General features: G+C 44.5%; 1 protein-coding gene across 1 annotated transcript in view; it reads right to left on the bottom strand.

The window, feature by feature from the left end:
- Positions 1-19,134, bottom strand: part of LOC106592167 (polycystin-1) — a 118,047-nt gene that overhangs the window by 16,332 nt on the left and 82,581 nt on the right. Inside the window, exons 34-41 of the mRNA XM_082966895.1 lie at positions 18,823-18,945; positions 15,673-15,725; positions 14,931-15,148; positions 13,868-13,976; positions 10,738-10,853; positions 9,909-10,111; positions 9,531-9,725; positions 8,659-8,798 (exon numbers count right to left, since the gene is read on the bottom strand). Coding sequence (XP_082823021.1) covers positions 8,659-8,798; positions 9,531-9,725; positions 9,909-10,111; positions 10,738-10,853; positions 13,868-13,976; positions 14,931-15,148; positions 15,673-15,725; positions 18,823-18,945 — 1,157 coding nt within the window. The remainder of the gene's footprint in view (positions 1-8,658; positions 8,799-9,530; positions 9,726-9,908; positions 10,112-10,737; positions 10,854-13,867; positions 13,977-14,930; positions 15,149-15,672; positions 15,726-18,822; positions 18,946-19,134) is intronic.

Raw genomic sequence — 19,134 nt, 5'->3', positions numbered from 1 at the left:
TTACCTTTGCTGTTCTTCGTCAGAATGCATTCCCAGGACTTCTACTTCAATAACAAATGTTGGTTTGGTTCAAAATAATCCAGTTATGTTCAAATATCCTCTGTTTTGTTCGTGCGTTCAAGACACTATCTGAAGGGTGACGAAGGGTGACGCGCCCGACGCGTTTCGTGACAAAAAAATTCTAAATATTCCATTACCGTACTTCGAAGCATGTCAACCGCTGTTTAAAATCATTTTTTATGCGATTTTTCTCGTAAAAAAAGCGATAATATTCCGACCGGGAAACCCTGTTTTCGTTCAAAGACGAAAAAATAAAAACATGGTGTCGCCTCGTGCACGCGCCCCAGTCTCATTGTTCTCTGATCGACCACTATCCAAATGCGCTACTGTTTTTCAGCCAGGGGCTCCAAAGGCATCATTCACCGTTTTGCCGCCTTCTGAGAGCCTATGGGAGCCGTAGGAAGTGTCACATTACAGCAGAGATCCTCAGTTTTCAATAAAGAGAGTGTAGAAGCCCAAGAAATGGTCAGAGAGGGCACTTCCTGTAAGGAATCTTCTCAGGTTTTTGCCTGCCATATGAGTTCTGTTATACTCACAGACACCATTCAAACAGTTGTAGAAACGTTAGGGTGTTTTCTATCCAAATCTACCAATTATATGCATATTCTAGTTTCTGGACAGTAGTAATAACCAGATTAAATCGGGTACGTTTTTTATCTGGCCGTGCAAATACTGCCCCCTACCCTAGAGAGGTTAACGAATGGAGTCCAGTTTCATATAGACGTGTGTGAATAGTTAACGAATGGAGTCCAGTTTCATATGAACATGTGTGAATAGTTAACGAATGGAGTCCAGTTTCATATAGACGTGTGTGTGAATAGTTAACGAATGGAGTCCAGTTTCATATGGACGTGTGTGTGAATAGTTAACGAATGGAGACCAGTTTCATATGGATGTGTGTGAATAGTTAACGAATGGAGTCCAGTTTCATATAGACGTGTGTGAATGGTTAACGAATGGAGTCCAGTTTCATATGAACGTGTGTGTGAATAGTTAACGAATGGAGTCCAGTTTCATATGGACGTGTGTGAATAGTTAACGAATGGAGTCCAGTTTCATATGGACGTGTGTGTGAATAGTTAACGAATGGAGTCCAGTTTCATATGGACGTGTGTGAATAGTTAACGAATTGAGTCCAGTTTCATATGGACGTGTGTGAATAGTTAACGAATGGAGACCAGTTTCATATGGATGTGTGTGAATAGTTAACGAATGGAGTCCAGTTTCATATAGACGTGTGTGAATGGTTAACGAATGGAGTCCAGTTTCATATGAACGTGTGTGTGAATAGTTAACGAATGGAGTCCAGTTTCATATATACGTGTGTGAATAGTTAACGAATGGAGACCAGTTTCATATGGACGTGTGTGTGAATAGTTAACGAATGGAGTCCAGTTTCATATGGACGTGTGTGTGAATAGTTAACGAATGGAGTCCAGTTTCATATGAACGTGTGTGTGAATAGTTAACGAATGGAGTCCAGTTTCATATGGACGTGTGTGAATAGTTAACGAATGGAGTCAAGTTTCATATGGACGTGTGTGTGAATAGTTAACGAATGGAGTCCAGTTTCATATGGACGTGTGTGAATAGTTAACGAATGGAGACCAGTTTCATATGGATGTGTGTGAATAGTTAACGAATGGAGTCCAGTTTCATATAGACGTGTGTGAATGGTTAACGAATGGAGTCCAGTTTCATATGAACGTGTGTGTGAATAGTTAACGAATGGAGTCCAGTTTCATATATACGTGTGTGTGAATGGTTAACGAATGTAGTCCAGTTTCATATGATCCTGTGTGAATAGTTAACGAATGGAGACCAGTTTCATATGGACGTGTGTGAATAGTTAACGAATAGAGTCCAGTTTCATATAGACGTGTGTGAATGGTTAACGAATGGAGTCCAGTTTCATATAGACGTGTGTGAATAGTTAACGAATGGAGTCCAGTTTCATATGAACATGTGTGAATAGTTAACGGAGTCCAGTTTCATATGGACGTGTGTGAATAGTTAACGAATGGAGTCCAGTTTCATATGGACGTGTGTGTGAATAGTTAACGGAGTCCAGTTTCATATGGACGTGTGTGAATAGTTAACGAATGGAGACCAGTTTCATATGGATGTGTGTGAATAGTTAACGAATGGAGTCCAGTTTCATATGAACGTGTGTGTTAATAGTTAACGAATGGAGTCCAGTTTCATATATACGTGTGTGAATAGTTAACGAATGGAGACCAGTTTCATATGGATGTGTGTGAATAGTTAACGAATGGAGTCCAGTTTCATATGAACGTGTGTGTGAATAGTTAACGAATGGAGTCCAGTTTCATATATACGTGTGTGAATAGTTAACGAATGGAGACCAGTTTCATATGGACGTGTGTGTGAATAGTTAACGAATGGAGTCCAGTTTCATATGGACGTGTGTGTGAATAGTTAACGAATGGAGTCCAGTTTCATATGGACGTGTGTGAATAGTTAACGAATGGAGTCCAGTTTCATATGGACGTGTGTGTGAATAGTTAACGAATGGAGTCCAGCTTCATATGGACGTGTGTGAATGGTTAACGAATGGAGTCCAGTTTCATATAGACGTGTGTGAATGGTTAACGAATGGAGACCAGTTTCATATGGACGTGTGTGAATAGTTAACGAATAGAGTCCAGTTTCATATAGACGTGTGTGAATGGTTAACGAATGGAGTCCAGTTTCATATAGACGTGTGTGAATAGTTAACGAATGGAGTCCGGTTTCATTTGAACATGTGTGAATAGTTAACGGAGTCCAGTTTCATATGGACGTGTGTGAATAGTTAACGAATGGAGTCCAGTTTCATATGGACGTGTGTGAATAGTTAACGAATGGAGTCCAGTTTCATATGATCGTGTGTCAATAGTTAACCTCTCTAGGGTATGTGGGACGAAATCGTCCCACCTACTCAACAGCCAGTGTAATCCCGTGGCGCGTTATTCAAATACCTTAGAAATGCTATTACTTCAATTTCTCAAACATATGACTATTTTACACCATTTTAAAGACAAGACTCTCGTTAATCTAACCACACTCTCCGATTTCAAAAAGGCTTTACAACGAAAGCAAAACATTAGATTATGTCAGCAGAGTACCCAGCCAGAAATAATCAGACACCCAATTTCAAGCTAGCATATAATGTCACATAAACCCAAACCACAGCTAAATGCAGCACTAACCTTTGATGATCTTCATCAGATGACACTCCTAGGACATTATGTTATACAATACATGCATGTTTTGTTCAATCAAGTTCATATTTATATCAAAAACCAACTTTTTACATTAGCATGTGACGTTCAGAACTAGCATATCCACCGCAAACTTCCGGTGAATTTACTAAATTACTCACGATAAACGTTCACAAAAAACATAACAATTATTTTAAGAATTATAGATACAGAACTCCTTTATGCAATCGCTATGTCCGATTTTAAAATAGCTTTTCGGCAAAAGCACACTTTTGCAATATTCTGAGTAGATAGCTCGCCATCACGGGCTAGCTATTTTGAACCCCACCAAGTTTGGCCCTCACCAAACTCAGACTTACTATAATAAAAATTGGATTACCTTTGCTGTTCTTCGTCAGAATGCATTCCCAGGACTTCTACTTCAATAACAAATGTTGGTTTGGTTCAAAATAATCCAGTTATGTTCAAATATCCTCTGTTTTGTTCGTGCGTTCAAGACACTATCTGAAGGGTGACGAAGGGTGACGCGCCCGACGCGTTTCGTGACAAAAAAATTCTAAATATTCCATTACCGTACTTCGAAGCATGTCAACCGCTGTTTAAAATCATTTTTTATGCGATTTTTCTCGTAAAAAAAGCGATAATATTCCGACCGGGAAACCCTGTTTTCGTTCAAAGACGAAAAAATAAAAACATGGTGTCGCCTCGTGCACGCGCCCCAGTCTCATTGTTCTCTGATCGACCACTATCCAAATGCGCTACTGTTTTTCAGCCAGGGGCTCCAAAGGCATCATTCACCGTTTTGCCGCCTTCTGAGAGCCTATGGGAGCCGTAGGAAGTGTCACGTTACAGCAGAGATCCTCAGTTTTCAATAAAGAGAGTGTAGAAGCCCAAGAAATGGTCAGAGAGGGCACTTCCTGTAAGGAATCTTCTCAGGTTTTTGCCTGCCATATGAGTTCTGTTATACTCACAGACACCATTCAAACAGTTGTAGAAACGTTAGGGTGTTTTCTATCCAAATCTACCAATTATATGCATATTCTAGTTTCTGGACAGTAGTAATAACCAGATTAAATCGGGTACGTTTTTTATCTGGCCGTGCAAATACTGCCCCCTACCCTAGAGAGGTTAACGAATGGAGTCCAGTTTCATATAGACGTGTGTGAATAGTTAACGAATGGAGTCCAGTTTCATATGAACATGTGTGAATAGTTAACGAATGGAGTCCAGTTTCATATAGACGTGTGTGTGAATAGTTAACGAATGGAGTCCAGTTTCATATGGACGTGTGTGTGAATAGTTAACGAATGGAGACCAGTTTCATATGGATGTGTGTGAATAGTTAACGAATGGAGTCCAGTTTCATATAGACGTGTGTGAATGGTTAACGAATGGAGTCCAGTTTCATATGAACGTGTGTGTGAATAGTTAACGAATGGAGTCCAGTTTCATATGGACGTGTGTGAATAGTTAACGAATGGAGTCCAGTTTCATATGGACGTGTGTGTGAATAGTTAACGAATGGAGTCCAGTTTCATATGGACGTGTGTGAATAGTTAACGAATTGAGTCCAGTTTCATATGGACGTGTGTGAATAGTTAACGAATGGAGACCAGTTTCATATGGATGTGTGTGAATAGTTAACGAATGGAGTCCAGTTTCATATAGACGTGTGTGAATGGTTAACGAATGGAGTCCAGTTTCATATGAACGTGTGTGTGAATAGTTAACGAATGGAGTCCAGTTTCATATATACGTGTGTGAATAGTTAACGAATGGAGACCAGTTTCATATGGACGTGTGTGTGAATAGTTAACGAATGGAGTCCAGTTTCATATGGACGTGTGTGTGAATAGTTAACGAATGGAGTCCAGTTTCATATGAACGTGTGTGTGAATAGTTAACGAATGGAGTCCAGTTTCATATGGACGTGTGTGAATAGTTAACGAATGGAGTCAAGTTTCATATGGACGTGTGTGTGAATAGTTAACGAATGGAGTCCAGTTTCATATGGACGTGTGTGAATAGTTAACGAATGGAGACCAGTTTCATATGGATGTGTGTGAATAGTTAACGAATGGAGTCCAGTTTCATATAGACGTGTGTGAATGGTTAACGAATGGAGTCCAGTTTCATATGAACGTGTGTGTGAATAGTTAACGAATGGAGTCCAGTTTCATATATACGTGTGTGTGAATGGTTAACGAATGTAGTCCAGTTTCATATGATCCTGTGTGAATAGTTAACGAATGGAGACCAGTTTCATATGGACGTGTGTGAATAGTTAACGAATAGAGTCCAGTTTCATATAGACGTGTGTGAATGGTTAACGAATGGAGTCCAGTTTCATATAGACGTGTGTGAATAGTTAACGAATGGAGTCCAGTTTCATATGAACATGTGTGAATAGTTAACGGAGTCCAGTTTCATATGGACGTGTGTGAATAGTTAACGAATGGAGTCCAGTTTCATATGGACGTGTGTGTGAATAGTTAACGGAGTCCAGTTTCATATGGACGTGTGTGAATAGTTAACGAATGGAGACCAGTTTCATATGGATGTGTGTGAATAGTTAACGAATGGAGTCCAGTTTCATATGAACGTGTGTGTTAATAGTTAACGAATGGAGTCCAGTTTCATATATACGTGTGTGAATAGTTAACGAATGGAGACCAGTTTCATATGGATGTGTGTGAATAGTTAACGAATGGAGTCCAGTTTCATATGAACGTGTGTGTGAATAGTTAACGAATGGAGTCCAGTTTCATATATACGTGTGTGAATAGTTAACGAATGGAGACCAGTTTCATATGGACGTGTGTGTGAATAGTTAACGAATGGAGTCCAGTTTCATATGGACGTGTGTGTGAATAGTTAACGAATGGAGTCCAGTTTCATATGGACGTGTGTGAATAGTTAACGAATGGAGTCCAGTTTCATATGGACGTGTGTGTGAATAGTTAACGAATGGAGTCCAGCTTCATATGGACGTGTGTGAATGGTTAACGAATGGAGTCCAGTTTCATATAGACGTGTGTGAATGGTTAACGAATGGAGACCAGTTTCATATGGACGTGTGTGAATAGTTAACGAATAGAGTCCAGTTTCATATAGACGTGTGTGAATGGTTAACGAATGGAGTCCAGTTTCATATAGACGTGTGTGAATAGTTAACGAATGGAGTCCGGTTTCATTTGAACATGTGTGAATAGTTAACGGAGTCCAGTTTCATATGGACGTGTGTGAATAGTTAACGAATGGAGTCCAGTTTCATATGGACGTGTGTGAATAGTTAACGAATGGAGTCCAGTTTCATATGATCGTGTGTCAATAGTTAACCTCTCTAGGGTATGTGGGACGAAATCGTCCCACCTACTCAACAGCCAGTGTAATCCCGTGGCGCGTTATTCAAATACCTTAGAAATGCTATTACTTCAATTTCTCAAACATATGACTATTTTACACCATTTTAAAGACAAGACTCTCGTTAATCTAACCACACTCTCCGATTTCAAAAAGGCTTTACAACGAAAGCAAAACATTAGATTATGTCAGCAGAGTACCCAGCCAGAAATAATCAGACACCCAATTTCAAGCTAGCATATAATGTCACATAAACCCAAACCACAGCTAAATGCAGCACTAACCTTTGATGATCTTCATCAGATGACACTCCTAGGACATTATGTTATACAATACATGCATGTTTTGTTCAATCAAGTTCATATTTATATCAAAAACCAACTTTTTACATTAGCATGTGACGTTCAGAACTAGCATATCCACCGCAAACTTCCGGTGAATTTACTAAATTACTCACGATAAACGTTCACAAAAAACATAACAATTATTTTAAGAATTATAGATACAGAACTCCTTTATGCAATCGCTATGTCCGATTTTAAAATAGCTTTTCGGCAAAAGCACACTTTTGCAATATTCTGAGTAGATAGCTCGCCATCACGGGCTAGCTATTTTGAACCCCACCAAGTTTGGCCCTCACCAAACTCAGACTTACTATAATAAAAATTGGATTACCTTTGCTGTTCTTCGTCAGAATGCATTCCCAGGACTTCTACTTCAATAACAAATGTTGGTTTGGTTCAAAATAATCCAGTTATGTTCCAATATCCTCTGTTTTGTTCGTGCGTTCAAGACACTATCTGAAGGGTGACGAAGGGTGACGCGCCCGACGCGTTTCGTGACAAAAAAATTCTAAATATTCCATTACCGTACTTCGAAGCATGTCAACCGCTGTTTAAAATCATTTTTTATGCGATTTTTCTCGTAAAAAAAGCGATAATATTCCGACCGGGAAACCCTGTTTTCGTTCAAAGACGAAAAAATAAAAACATGGTGTCGCCTCGTGCACGCGCCCCAGTCTCATTGTTCTCTGATCGACCACTATCCAAATGCGCTACTGTTTTTCAGCCAGGGGCTCCAAAGGCATCATTCACCGTTTTGCCGCCTTCTGAGAGCCTATGGGAGCCGTAGGAAGTGTCACGTTACAGCAGAGATCCTCAGTTTTCAATAAAGAGAGTGTAGAAGCCCAAGAAATGGTCAGAGAGGGCACTTCCTGTAAGGAATCTTCTCAGGTTTTTGCCTGCCATATGAGTTCTGTTATACTCACAGACACCATTCAAACAGTTGTAGAAACGTTAGGGTGTTTTCTATCCAAATCTACCAATTATATGCATATTCTAGTTTCTGGACAGTAGTAATAACCAGATTAAATCGGGTACGTTTTTTATCTGGCCGTGCAAATACTGCCCCCTACCCTAGAGAGGTTAACGAATGGAGTCCAGTTTCATATAGACGTGTGTGAATAGTTAACAAATGGAGTCCAGTTTCATATGAACATGTGTGAATAGTTAACGAATGGAGTCCAGTTTCATATAGACGTGTGTGTGAATAGTTAACGAATGGAGTCCAGTTTCATATGGACGTGTGTGTGAATAGTTAACGAATGGAGACCAGTTTCATATGGACGTGTGTGAATAGTTAACGAATGGAGTCCAGTTTCATATGGACGTGTGTGAATAGTTTAATGTAGGGAGCTCAAACAGCGCTGAGCAGACAGAGGGAACATGAGTACACACACACACACACACACACACACACACACACACACACACACACACACACACACACACACACACAACTATATTTCCTTTGCAAACGTGTGTACGTGTGTGTGTGTGTGTATAATGTGTGTTTACCTGCTGATGTTGGCCTGGTCCGGTGTGTGTGTGTGTGTAATGTGTGTTTACCTGCTGATGTTGGCCTGGTCCGGTGTGTGTGTGTGTGTATAATGTGTGTTTACCTGCTGATGTTGGCCTGGTCTGGTGTGTGTGTGTGTATAATGTGTGTTTACCTGCTGATGTTGGCCTGGTCCGGTGTGTGTAGTGTGAGTTGTAGCTGTGTACGGAGTCGCAGGCTGTGTGTGTCCTTGGTCGTGTCAGAGTAGTTGAGCAGCAACACCACCAACAGGAAGAGCATGTAGACCAGGAAGTTCTGTTCACAACAAAGATAGTCTAGTTAGATACACACTGTGTGGACAAAACATTAGGAACACCTTCCTAATATTGACTTGCACCCCCTTTTGCCCTGAGAACAGCTTCAATTCGTCGGGGTATGGACTCTACAAGGTGTTGAAAGCGTTCCACAGGGATGCTGGCCCATGTTGACTCCAATGCTTCCCACAGTTGTGTCAAGTTGGCTGGATGTCCTTTGGGTGGTCGACCATTCTTGATACACAAGGGAAACGGTTGAGTGTGAAAAACCCAGCAGCGTTGCAGTTCTTGACCCACTCAAACCGGTGCGCCTGGCACCTACTACCATACCACGTTTAAAATATTTTGTCTGGCCCATTCACCCTCTGATTGGCACAAATACATAATCCATGTTTCAATTGTCTCAAGGCTAAAAATCCTTCTATAACCTGTCTCCTTCCCTTCATCTACACTGATTGAAGTGGATTAAACAAGTGACATCAATAAGGGATCATAGCTTTCACCTGGATTCACCTGGTCAGTCTGTTCTTAATGTTTTGTCCACTAAGAACACCTGCTCCAGTTAGAGATACACAACTCTAACTAGAACAAAGGAAACCATTGGTTGAGGAACAATGATATTATTAACACAGATACACAACTAACACCAACAGTATTGTACACCAGGAAGTTCTGTTAACGACATAGTTGAGTATGCTGTGTGTCTCTCTTTCACTCTCCCTCCGTCTCTTACCTTGAGCATGTTGTGCAGCATGTGGACCTTGCGGGCCTGCTGCCTGGCCTGGGACAGAGCGAAGCCTTGGGGTGGTCTGACTCTGGGGACGCGCTGGACAACTCTGTCAACACGAGGACACTCCACCAGGACATCCTGGTCCTCTGGACGGAGCCTCTTCACCCACAGGGCATAGTACAGGCCTTCTAGTAACACCTAGAGTGTACACACACACTTATACACTACCCACAGGGCATAGTACAGGCCTTCTAGTAACAGCTAGAGTGTACACACACACACACACACACACACACACACACACACTTATACACTACCCACAGGGCATAGAATAAGTCTTCTGGTAAATCATTTATGAGCACTGTGTGTGTGTCGTCCTACCTTGATTGGCTCCAGCAGCAAGCAGGAGGACAGGAAGCTACCGATACAGGATATGAGCCACATCAGAGCCACGGCATCACTGAAGCCTCTTCCTGCCCACACTGACAGCCCATTGGCTAGGACAAGCCCCGCCCAGCTGCCCCATAGAGCAGCCTGCCCACACCAGGGAGGGAAACGCCTCGGACTACACACGTCTGTTACAACTGGGATGGAGATGATGACAGAGAGAGAGAGAGAGAGAGAGAGAGAGAGAGAGAGAGTGAGTGGGGGGTAGAAAGAGAGATGGAGGGAGAGGTAGAAAGAGAGAGAGAGAGTGCGGGGTAGAAAGAGAGATGGAGGGAGAGGTAGAAAGAGAGACAGAGAGAGCGAGAGAGAGTGGGGGGTAGAAAGAGAGATGGAGGGAGAGGTAGAAAGAGAGACAGAGAGAGCGAGAGAGTGGGGGGTAGAAAGAGAGATGGAGGGAGAGGTAGAAAGAGAGACAGAGAGAGCGAGAGAGTGGGGGGTAGAAAGAGAGATGGAGGGAGAGGTAGAAAGAGAGACAGAGAGAGCGAGAGAGAGTGGGGGGTAGAAAGAGAGATGGAGGGAGAGGTAGAAAGAGAGACAGAGAGAGCGAGAGAGAGTGGGGGGTAGAAAGAGAGATGGAGGGAGAGGTAGAAAGAGAGACAGAGAGAGTAGAGGGTTAGAAAGAGAAATTGAGGGAGAGACGGGTAGAAAAAGAGAGAGGGAGGGAGAGGTAGAAAGACAAATGGAGAAAGAAAGAGAGAGAGAGGAAGAGAGATGGAGAGAGAGAGAGATGGAGCGAGAAAGGGGGTTGAGTTAACACACCCACCTGTGCGTGAGGTGAAGGCTGTTTTAGGGGGCTCCCTCTTGACAGCTCCGAGGGACAGCGGTTCATTCAGCTTCTGGAGGAGGACCACCTCTGTCTTATCACCAAAGATACTGGACCTGACACACACACACACACACACACACACACACACAGACACAGACACAGACAGACAGACAGACAGACAGACAGACAGACAGACAGACAGACAGACAGACAGACAGACAGACAGACAGACAGACAGACAGACAGACAGACAGACAGACAGACAGACAGACAGACAGACAGACAGACAATAAGATTAAACACCAAACATCAGGAAAAAGGCTGCATATCTTTAGAAGTAGGTGTCATGTGATCTTCCCAGATCTAAGTGTCAACACCTAGATTCTATTACTTCCAGAAGAGTGAAGAGGAATGAAGAGGAGGAAGAGGAGGGAGAAGAGTGAAGAGGAGTGAAGAGGAGGGAGAGGAGTGAAGAGTAGGGAGAGGAGTGAAGATGAGGGAGAGGAGTGAAGAGGACGGAGACAAAACCAGACTGCTGATGGCTGCTTTATTGAAGAAACATGTACAGTCGTGGCCAAAAGTTTTGAGAATGACACAAATATTAATTTTCACAGTCTGCTGCCTCAGTTTGTATGATGGCAATTTGCATATATCTAGAATGTTATGAACATTGATCAGATGAATTGCAATTGTACTGCAATGTCCCTCTTTGCCATGCAAATGTACTGAATCCCCAAAAAACATTTCCACTGCATTTCAGCCTTGCCACAAAAGGACCAGCTGACATCATGTCAGTGATTCTCTCGTTAAAACAGGTGTGAGTGTTGACGAGGACAAGGCTGGAGATCACTCTGTCATGCTGATTGAGTTCGAATAACAGACTGGAAGCTTCAAAAGGAGGGTGGTGCTTGGAATCATTGTTCTTCCTCTGTCAATCATGGTTAACTGCAAGGAAACACGTGCCGTCATCATTGCTTTGCACAAAAAGGGCTTCACAGGCAAGGATATTGCTGCCAGTAAGATTGCACCTAAATCAACCATTTATCGGATCATCAAGAACTTCAAGGAGGGCCGTTCAATTGTTGTGAAGAAGGCTTCAGGGCGCCCAGGAAAGTCCAGCAAGCGCCAGGACCATCTCCTGAAGTTGATTCAGCTGCGGGATCGGGGCACCACCAGTACAGAGCTTGCTCAGGAATGGCAGCAGGCAGGTGTGAGTGCATCTGCACGCACAGTGAGGCAAAGACTTTTGGAGGATGGCCTGGTGTCAAGAAGGGCAGCAAAGAAGCCACTTCTCTCCAGGAAAATCATCAGGGACAGACTGATATTCTGCAAAAGGTACAGGGATTAGACTGCTGAGGACTGGGGTAAAGTCATTTTCTCTGATGAATCCCCTTTCCGATTGTTTGGGGCATCTGGGGAAAAAAGCTTGTCCGGAGAAGACAAGGTGAGCGCTACCATCAGTCCTGTGTCATGCCAACAGTAAAGCATCCAGAGACCATTCATGTGTGGGGTTGCTTCTCAGCCAAGGTAGTGGGCTCACTCACAATTTTGCCTAAGAACACAGCCATGAATAAAGAATGGTACCAAAACATCCTCCGAGAGCAACTTCTCCCAACCATCCAGGAACAGTTTGGTGACGAACAATGCCTTTTCCAGCATGATGGAGCACCTTGCCATAAGGCAAAAGTGATAACTAAGTGGCTCGGGGAACAAAACATCAATATTTTGGGTCCATGGCCAGGAAACTCCCCAGATCTTAATCCCATTGAATTTGTGGTCAATCCTCAAGAGGCGGGTGGACAAACACAAACCCACAAATTCTGACAAACTCCAAGCATTGATTATGCAAGAATGGGCTGCCATCAGTCAGGATGTGGCCCAGAAGTTAATTGACGGCATGCCAGGGCGGATTGCAGAGGTCTTGAAAAAGAAGGGTTAACACTGCAAATATTGACTCTTTGCATCAACTTCATGTAATTGTCAATAAAAGCCTTTGACACTTAATATGAAAGGCTTGTAATTATACTTCAGTATTCCATAGTAACCTCTGACAAAAATATCTAAAGACACTGAAGCAGCAAACTTTGTGAAAATGTATATTTGTGTCATTCTCAAAACTTTTGGCCACGACTGTACTTACTATGCCTGTGATATGTGATTGTCTCACCTAGCTATCTTGAGGTGAATGCACTAACAGTAAGTCTCTCTGGATCAGAGAGTCTGCTAAATGACTCACTAACTGTAAGTCTCTCTGGATCAGAGCGTCTGCTAAATGACTCACTAACAGTAAGTCTCTCTGGATCAGAGCGTCTGCTAAATGACTCACTAACTGTAAGTCTCTCTGGATCAGAGCGTCTGCTAAATGACTCACTAACAGTAAGTCTCTCTGGATCAGAGCGTCTGCTAAATGACTCACTAACTGTAAGTCTCTCTGGATCATAGCGTCTGCTAAATGACTCACTAACTGTAAGTCTCTCTGGATCATAGCGTCTGCTAAATGACTCACTAACTGTAAGTGACTCTGGATCAGAGCGTCTGCTAAATGACTCACTAACTGTAAGTCTCTCTGGATCAGAGCGTCTGCTAAATGACTCACTAACTGTAAGTCTCTCTGGATCAGAGCGTCTGCTAAATGACTCACTAACTGTAAGTCTCTCTGGATCAGAGTGTCTGCTAAATGACTCACTAACTGTAAGTGGTTCTGGATCAGAGCGTCTGCTAAATGACTCACTAACTGTAAGTGGTTCTGGATCAGAGCGTCTGCTAAATGACTCACTAACTGTAAGTCTCTCTGGATCAGAGTGTCTGCTAAATGACTCACTAACTGTAAGTGGTTCTGGATCAGAGCGTCTGCTAAATGACTCCCTACTGTAAGTCTCTCTGGATCAGAGCGTCTGCTAAATGACTCCCTACTGTAAGTCTCTCTGGATCAGAGCGTCTGCTAAATGACTCACTAACAGTAAATCTCTATATCAGAGTGTCTGCTGAATGACTCAAATGTAAAATGACAGAAGGAGAAGTAGGTCAGTGAGAGGTCAGAGGTAAGTTTAGAACAGACAAGAGGAAGCAAGTAGAAGGTGACAGGGTTAAGGGTGAGGTTAGAGGTCAGAGTTTAGAGGTGACTCACAGGTCGGCCATCTCGCTGTCTGCTGTCTGGGAGAAGAAGTGTTGGGGGTCACAGAGATGAGACACCTGCAGCTGGCCGTCCGCCAGGATCCGCTTAATCAGGTCCTCATCTGGAGGGGACAGGTGTGTGTGTGACAGAAAGAGAGACGGTTCGATTCACACATCTGAATAGATGTCAAGGCGGTGTTGAGGCAGAGTAAATGTGTGCTTCATGGCTGTTCTGTTTCTACATCAACACACAGTTCTCTTCCATGTTTTAATCATCATTACAACACGATAATATTCATGATACTGAAACTATATACTGCAGTGCTAAGTACATTTTAACATTTACATTTAAGTCATTTAGCAGACGCTCTTATCCAGAGCGACTTACAAATTGGTGGATTCACCTTATAATATCCAGTGGAACAACCACTTTACAATAGTGCATCTAAATCTTTTAAGGGGGGGGGTTAGAAGGATTACTTTATCCTATCCCAGGTATTCCTTGAAGAGGTGGGGTTTCAGGTGTCTATGGAAGGTGGTGATTGACTCCGCTGTCCTGGCGTCGTGAGGGAGCTTGTTCCACCATTGGGGTGCCAGAGCAGCGAACAGTTTTGACTGGGCTGAGCGGGAACTGTGCTTCCTCAGAGGTAGGGAGGCGAGCAGGCCAGAGGTGGATGAACGGAGTGCCCTTGTTTGGGTGTAGGGCCTGATCAGAGCCTGAAGGTACGGAGGTGCCGTTCCCTTCACAGCTCCGTAGGCAATCACCATGGTCTTGTAGCGGATGCGAGCTTCGACTGGAAGCCAGTGGAGAGAGCGGAGGAGCGGGGTGACGTGAGAGAACTTGGGAAGGTTGAACACCAGACGGGCTGCAGCGTTCTGGATGAGTTGTAGGGGTTTAATGGCACAGGCAGGGAGCCCAGCCAACAGCGAGTTGCAATAATCCAGACGGGAGATGACAAGTGCCTGGATTAGGACCTGCGCCGCTTACTGTTGTTGTGTCTGTCTGTCTGTCTGTCTGTGTGTCTGTGTGTGTGTGTGTGTGTGTGTGTGTGTGTGTGTGTGTGTGTGTGGATTACCTGAGGATGTGAAGTACTTGTTGCGGTGTGTGAAGTTGTCATCGTCGGGGTGAAGGGTCATGTCCACCCCCAGGTGTCTTGACCCTTGACCTCTCTTCAACTTGGGTAGCCCCGCCCCCAGGCCCGCCCCTCCCACCTCAGACATGTCACTTAACAACTCTGGCCAATCACTCTCCTCATCGTCATCCTCTTCCTGGACCACACCCCAACTCTGGACACTAGAGGGGGAGAGAGTGGGAGGAGAGGGGGGAGAGAAGGAAGAGAGAGGGGGAGTGAGGGGGAGGAGAGAGGGAGGAAAGGAGGGAGATAGAGGAGGGAAGAGGGGTCGAGTCAGGTCAGTGTTTATTTAAAGTGCATTTTAAAGAGTCGGTCACAACTTCCACATTAGTACAATGGAACACAAGAGGAGAGAGGGTTGATGGTTTACCTACACACACACACACACACACACACACACACACACACACACACACACACACACACACACACACACACACACACACACACACAGAGTAATTACAGATGCCCACACACACTTTACGGTGTGTTGGAACTCTACAGGGATTTAATGAGACACAGAGAGATTATATCAGAACAACAACTCTCCTCTGTTTCTCATTCCCCTCACACCCTCATTTTACTGACTAATTATCTCTCTCTCTGTCTCTCTCTCTCAAAACATAATGGGCCTAATGAGAACTGTCAATCACTCAGCCGTCCTCGTAGCAACGGGAGAGCTCACCTCTTGGTGGAGGGCGTGGGGGGGAGGTCCACGTTGGTCTCTTCTGAATAGGTCTGGAGAGAGAGAGAGCGGGGGGGGGTGACAGAGATAAAGATAAAGTAATACTTTCAAATTAGATCAAGTAAGGAGACAGACGATAAGATGAATATCAGAATTTAGACCCTGTAGAAATAGTACTTGTGCTGTTGTCTCACCTCTCTATAGCCCCCAATGAACTGTAGATCCTCCCTTCTATCAAACAGTCATCCATCAATCATCTCCCTCTACTGTTTCTGCTAACATCACCTAGACAACCAGACCTAGACAACCAGACCTAGACAACCAGACCTAGACAACCAGACAACCAGACCTAGACAACCAGACCTAGACAACCAGACCTAGACAACCAGACCTAGACAACCAGACCTAGACAACCAGACAACCAGACCTAGACAACCAGACCTAGACAACCAGACCTAGACAACCAGACCTAGACAACCAGACCTAGACAACCAGACCTAGACAACCAGACAACCAGACCTAGACAACCAGACCTAGACAACCAGACCTAGACAACCAGACCTAGACAACCAGACCTAGACAACCAGACCTAGACAACCAGACAACCAGACCTAGACAACCAGACCTAGACAACCAGACCTAGACAACCAGACCTAGACAACCAGAACTAGACAACCAGACAACCAGACCTAGACAACCAGACCAGACAACCAGACCTAGACAACCAGACAACCAGACCTAGACAACCAGACCTAGACAACCAGACCTAAACAACGAGACCTAGACAACCAGAGCTAGACAACTAGACCTAGACAACTAGACCTAAACAACGAGACCTAGACAACCAGAGCTAGACAACTAGACCTAGACAACCAGACCTAGACAACCAGACCTAGACAACCAGACCTAGACAACCAGACAACCAGACCTAGACAACCAGACCTAGACAACCAGACCTAGACAACCAGACCTAGACAACCAGACAACCAGACCTAGACAACCAGACCTAGACAACCAGACCTAGACAACCAGACCTAGACAACCAGACCTAGACAACCAGACCTAGACAACCAGACAACCAGACCTAGACAACCAGACCTAGACAACCAGACCTAGACAACCAGACCTAGACAACCAGACAACCAGACCTAGACAACCAGACCTAGACAACCAGACAACCAGACCTAAACAACCAGACCTAGACAACCAGACAACCAGACCTAGACAACCAGACCTAGACAACCAGACCTAGACAACCAGACCTAGACAACCAGACCTAGACAACCAGACCTAGACAACCAGACAACCAGACCTAGACAACCAGACCTAGACAACCAGACCTAGACAACCAGACAACCAGACCTAGACAACCAGACCTAGACAACCAGACCTAGACAACCAGACAACCAGACCTAGACAACCAGACCTAGACAACCAGACAACCAGACCTAGACAACCAGACCTAGACAACCAGACAACCAGACCTAGACAACCAGACCTAGACAACCAGACCTAGACAACCAGACAACCAGACCTAGACAACCAGACCTAGACAACCAGACCTAGACAACCAGACCTAGACAACCAGACAACCAGACCTAGACAACCAGACCTAGACAACCAGACCTAGACAACCAGACAACCAGACCTAGACAACCAGACCTAGACAACCAGACCTAGACAACCAGACCTTGACAACCAGACCTAGACAACCAGACCTAGACAACCAGACCTAGACAACCAGACCTAGACAACCAGACCTAGACAACCAGACAACCAGACCTAGACAACCAGACCTAGACAACCAGACAACCAGACCTAGACAACCAGACAACCAGACCTAGACAACCAGACCTAGACAACCAGACCTAGACAACCAGACAACCAGACCTAGACAACCAGACCTAGACAACCAGACCTAGACAACCAGACCTAGACAACCAGACCTAGACAACCAGACCTAGACAACCAGACAACCAGACCTAGACAACCAGACCTAGACAACCAGACCTAGACAACGAGACAACCAGACCTAGACAACCAGACCTAGACAACCAGACCTAGACAACCAGACAACCAGACCTAGACAACCAGACCTAGACAACCAGACCTAGACAACCAGACAACCAGACCTAGACAACCAGACAACCAGACCTAGACAACCAGAGCTAGACAACGAGACCTAGACAACCAGACCTAGACAACCAGACCTTGACAACCAGACCTAGATAACCAGACCTAGACAACCAGACCTAGACAACCAGACCTAGACAACCAGACCTAGACAACCAGACAACCAGACCTAGACAACCAGACAACCAGACCTAGACAACCAGACCTAGACAACCAGACCTAGACAACCAGACAACCAGACCTAGACAACCAGACCTAGACAACCAGACCTAGACAACCAGACAACCAGACCTAGACAACCAGACCTAGACAACCAGACCTAGACAACCAGACATAGACAACCAGACCTAGACAACCAGACCTAGACAACCAGACCTAGACAACCAGACCTAGACAACCAGACCTAGACAACCAGACAACCAGACCTAGACAACCAGACCTAGACAACCAGACCTAGACAACCAGACATAGACAACCAGACCTAGACAACCAGACAACCAGACCTAGACAACCAGACAACCAGACCTAGACAACCAGACCTAGACAACCAGACCTAGACAACCAGACCTAGACAACCAGACCTAGACAACCAGACCTAGACAACCAGACAACCAGACCTAGACAACCAGACCTAGACAACCAGACCTAGACAACCAGACCTAGACAACCAGACCTAGACAACCAGACCTAGACAACCAGACCTAGACAACCAGACCTAGACTAGACACACATCTGTCTGTCTACATTTCAGAAAAGCTTCCATCTCAACTGACCCTGTTTCCTGTTATATCAGGCCGGTGCACTACTTTTTATTAAGTTATCTCTCTCTCACACACACACACACACACACACACACACACACACACACACACACACACACACACACACACCACGTACACACCTCTCTCTCACACACACACCACGTACACACCTCTCTCACACACACACACCACGTACACACCTCTCTCACACACACACCACGTACACACCTCTCTCACACACACACCACGTACACACCTCTCCAGGGACACCGTTGAAGATGAGGAAGGAGCTTCCTGCCATGGAGTTATCCAGGAAGTCATCTATCTCCACTGACTCCTGGTCCACCTGGGAGGACGGCACCTGTTCTACTGACACACACTTATACACACACACACACACACACACACACAGGGACGCACACGGCGGGATGCAAAACACACACACAGTCTTTATGAAGGATTCAGGGATTGTGTGTTCTAAAGGTGTGTTTGTTCTAAAGGTGTGTGTTCTAAAGGTGTGTTTGTTCTAAAGGTGTGTGTTCTAAAGGTGTGTTTGTTCTAAAGGTGT

The sequence above is a fragment of the Salmo salar genome, chromosome 02 (assembly GCF_965601325.2).
Source record: "Salmo salar chromosome 02, fSalSal1, whole genome shotgun sequence".
Classification (NCBI taxonomy): Eukaryota; Metazoa; Chordata; class Actinopteri; order Salmoniformes; family Salmonidae; genus Salmo; species Salmo salar.
This window is presented reverse-complemented; position numbering and strand designations above follow the sequence as displayed.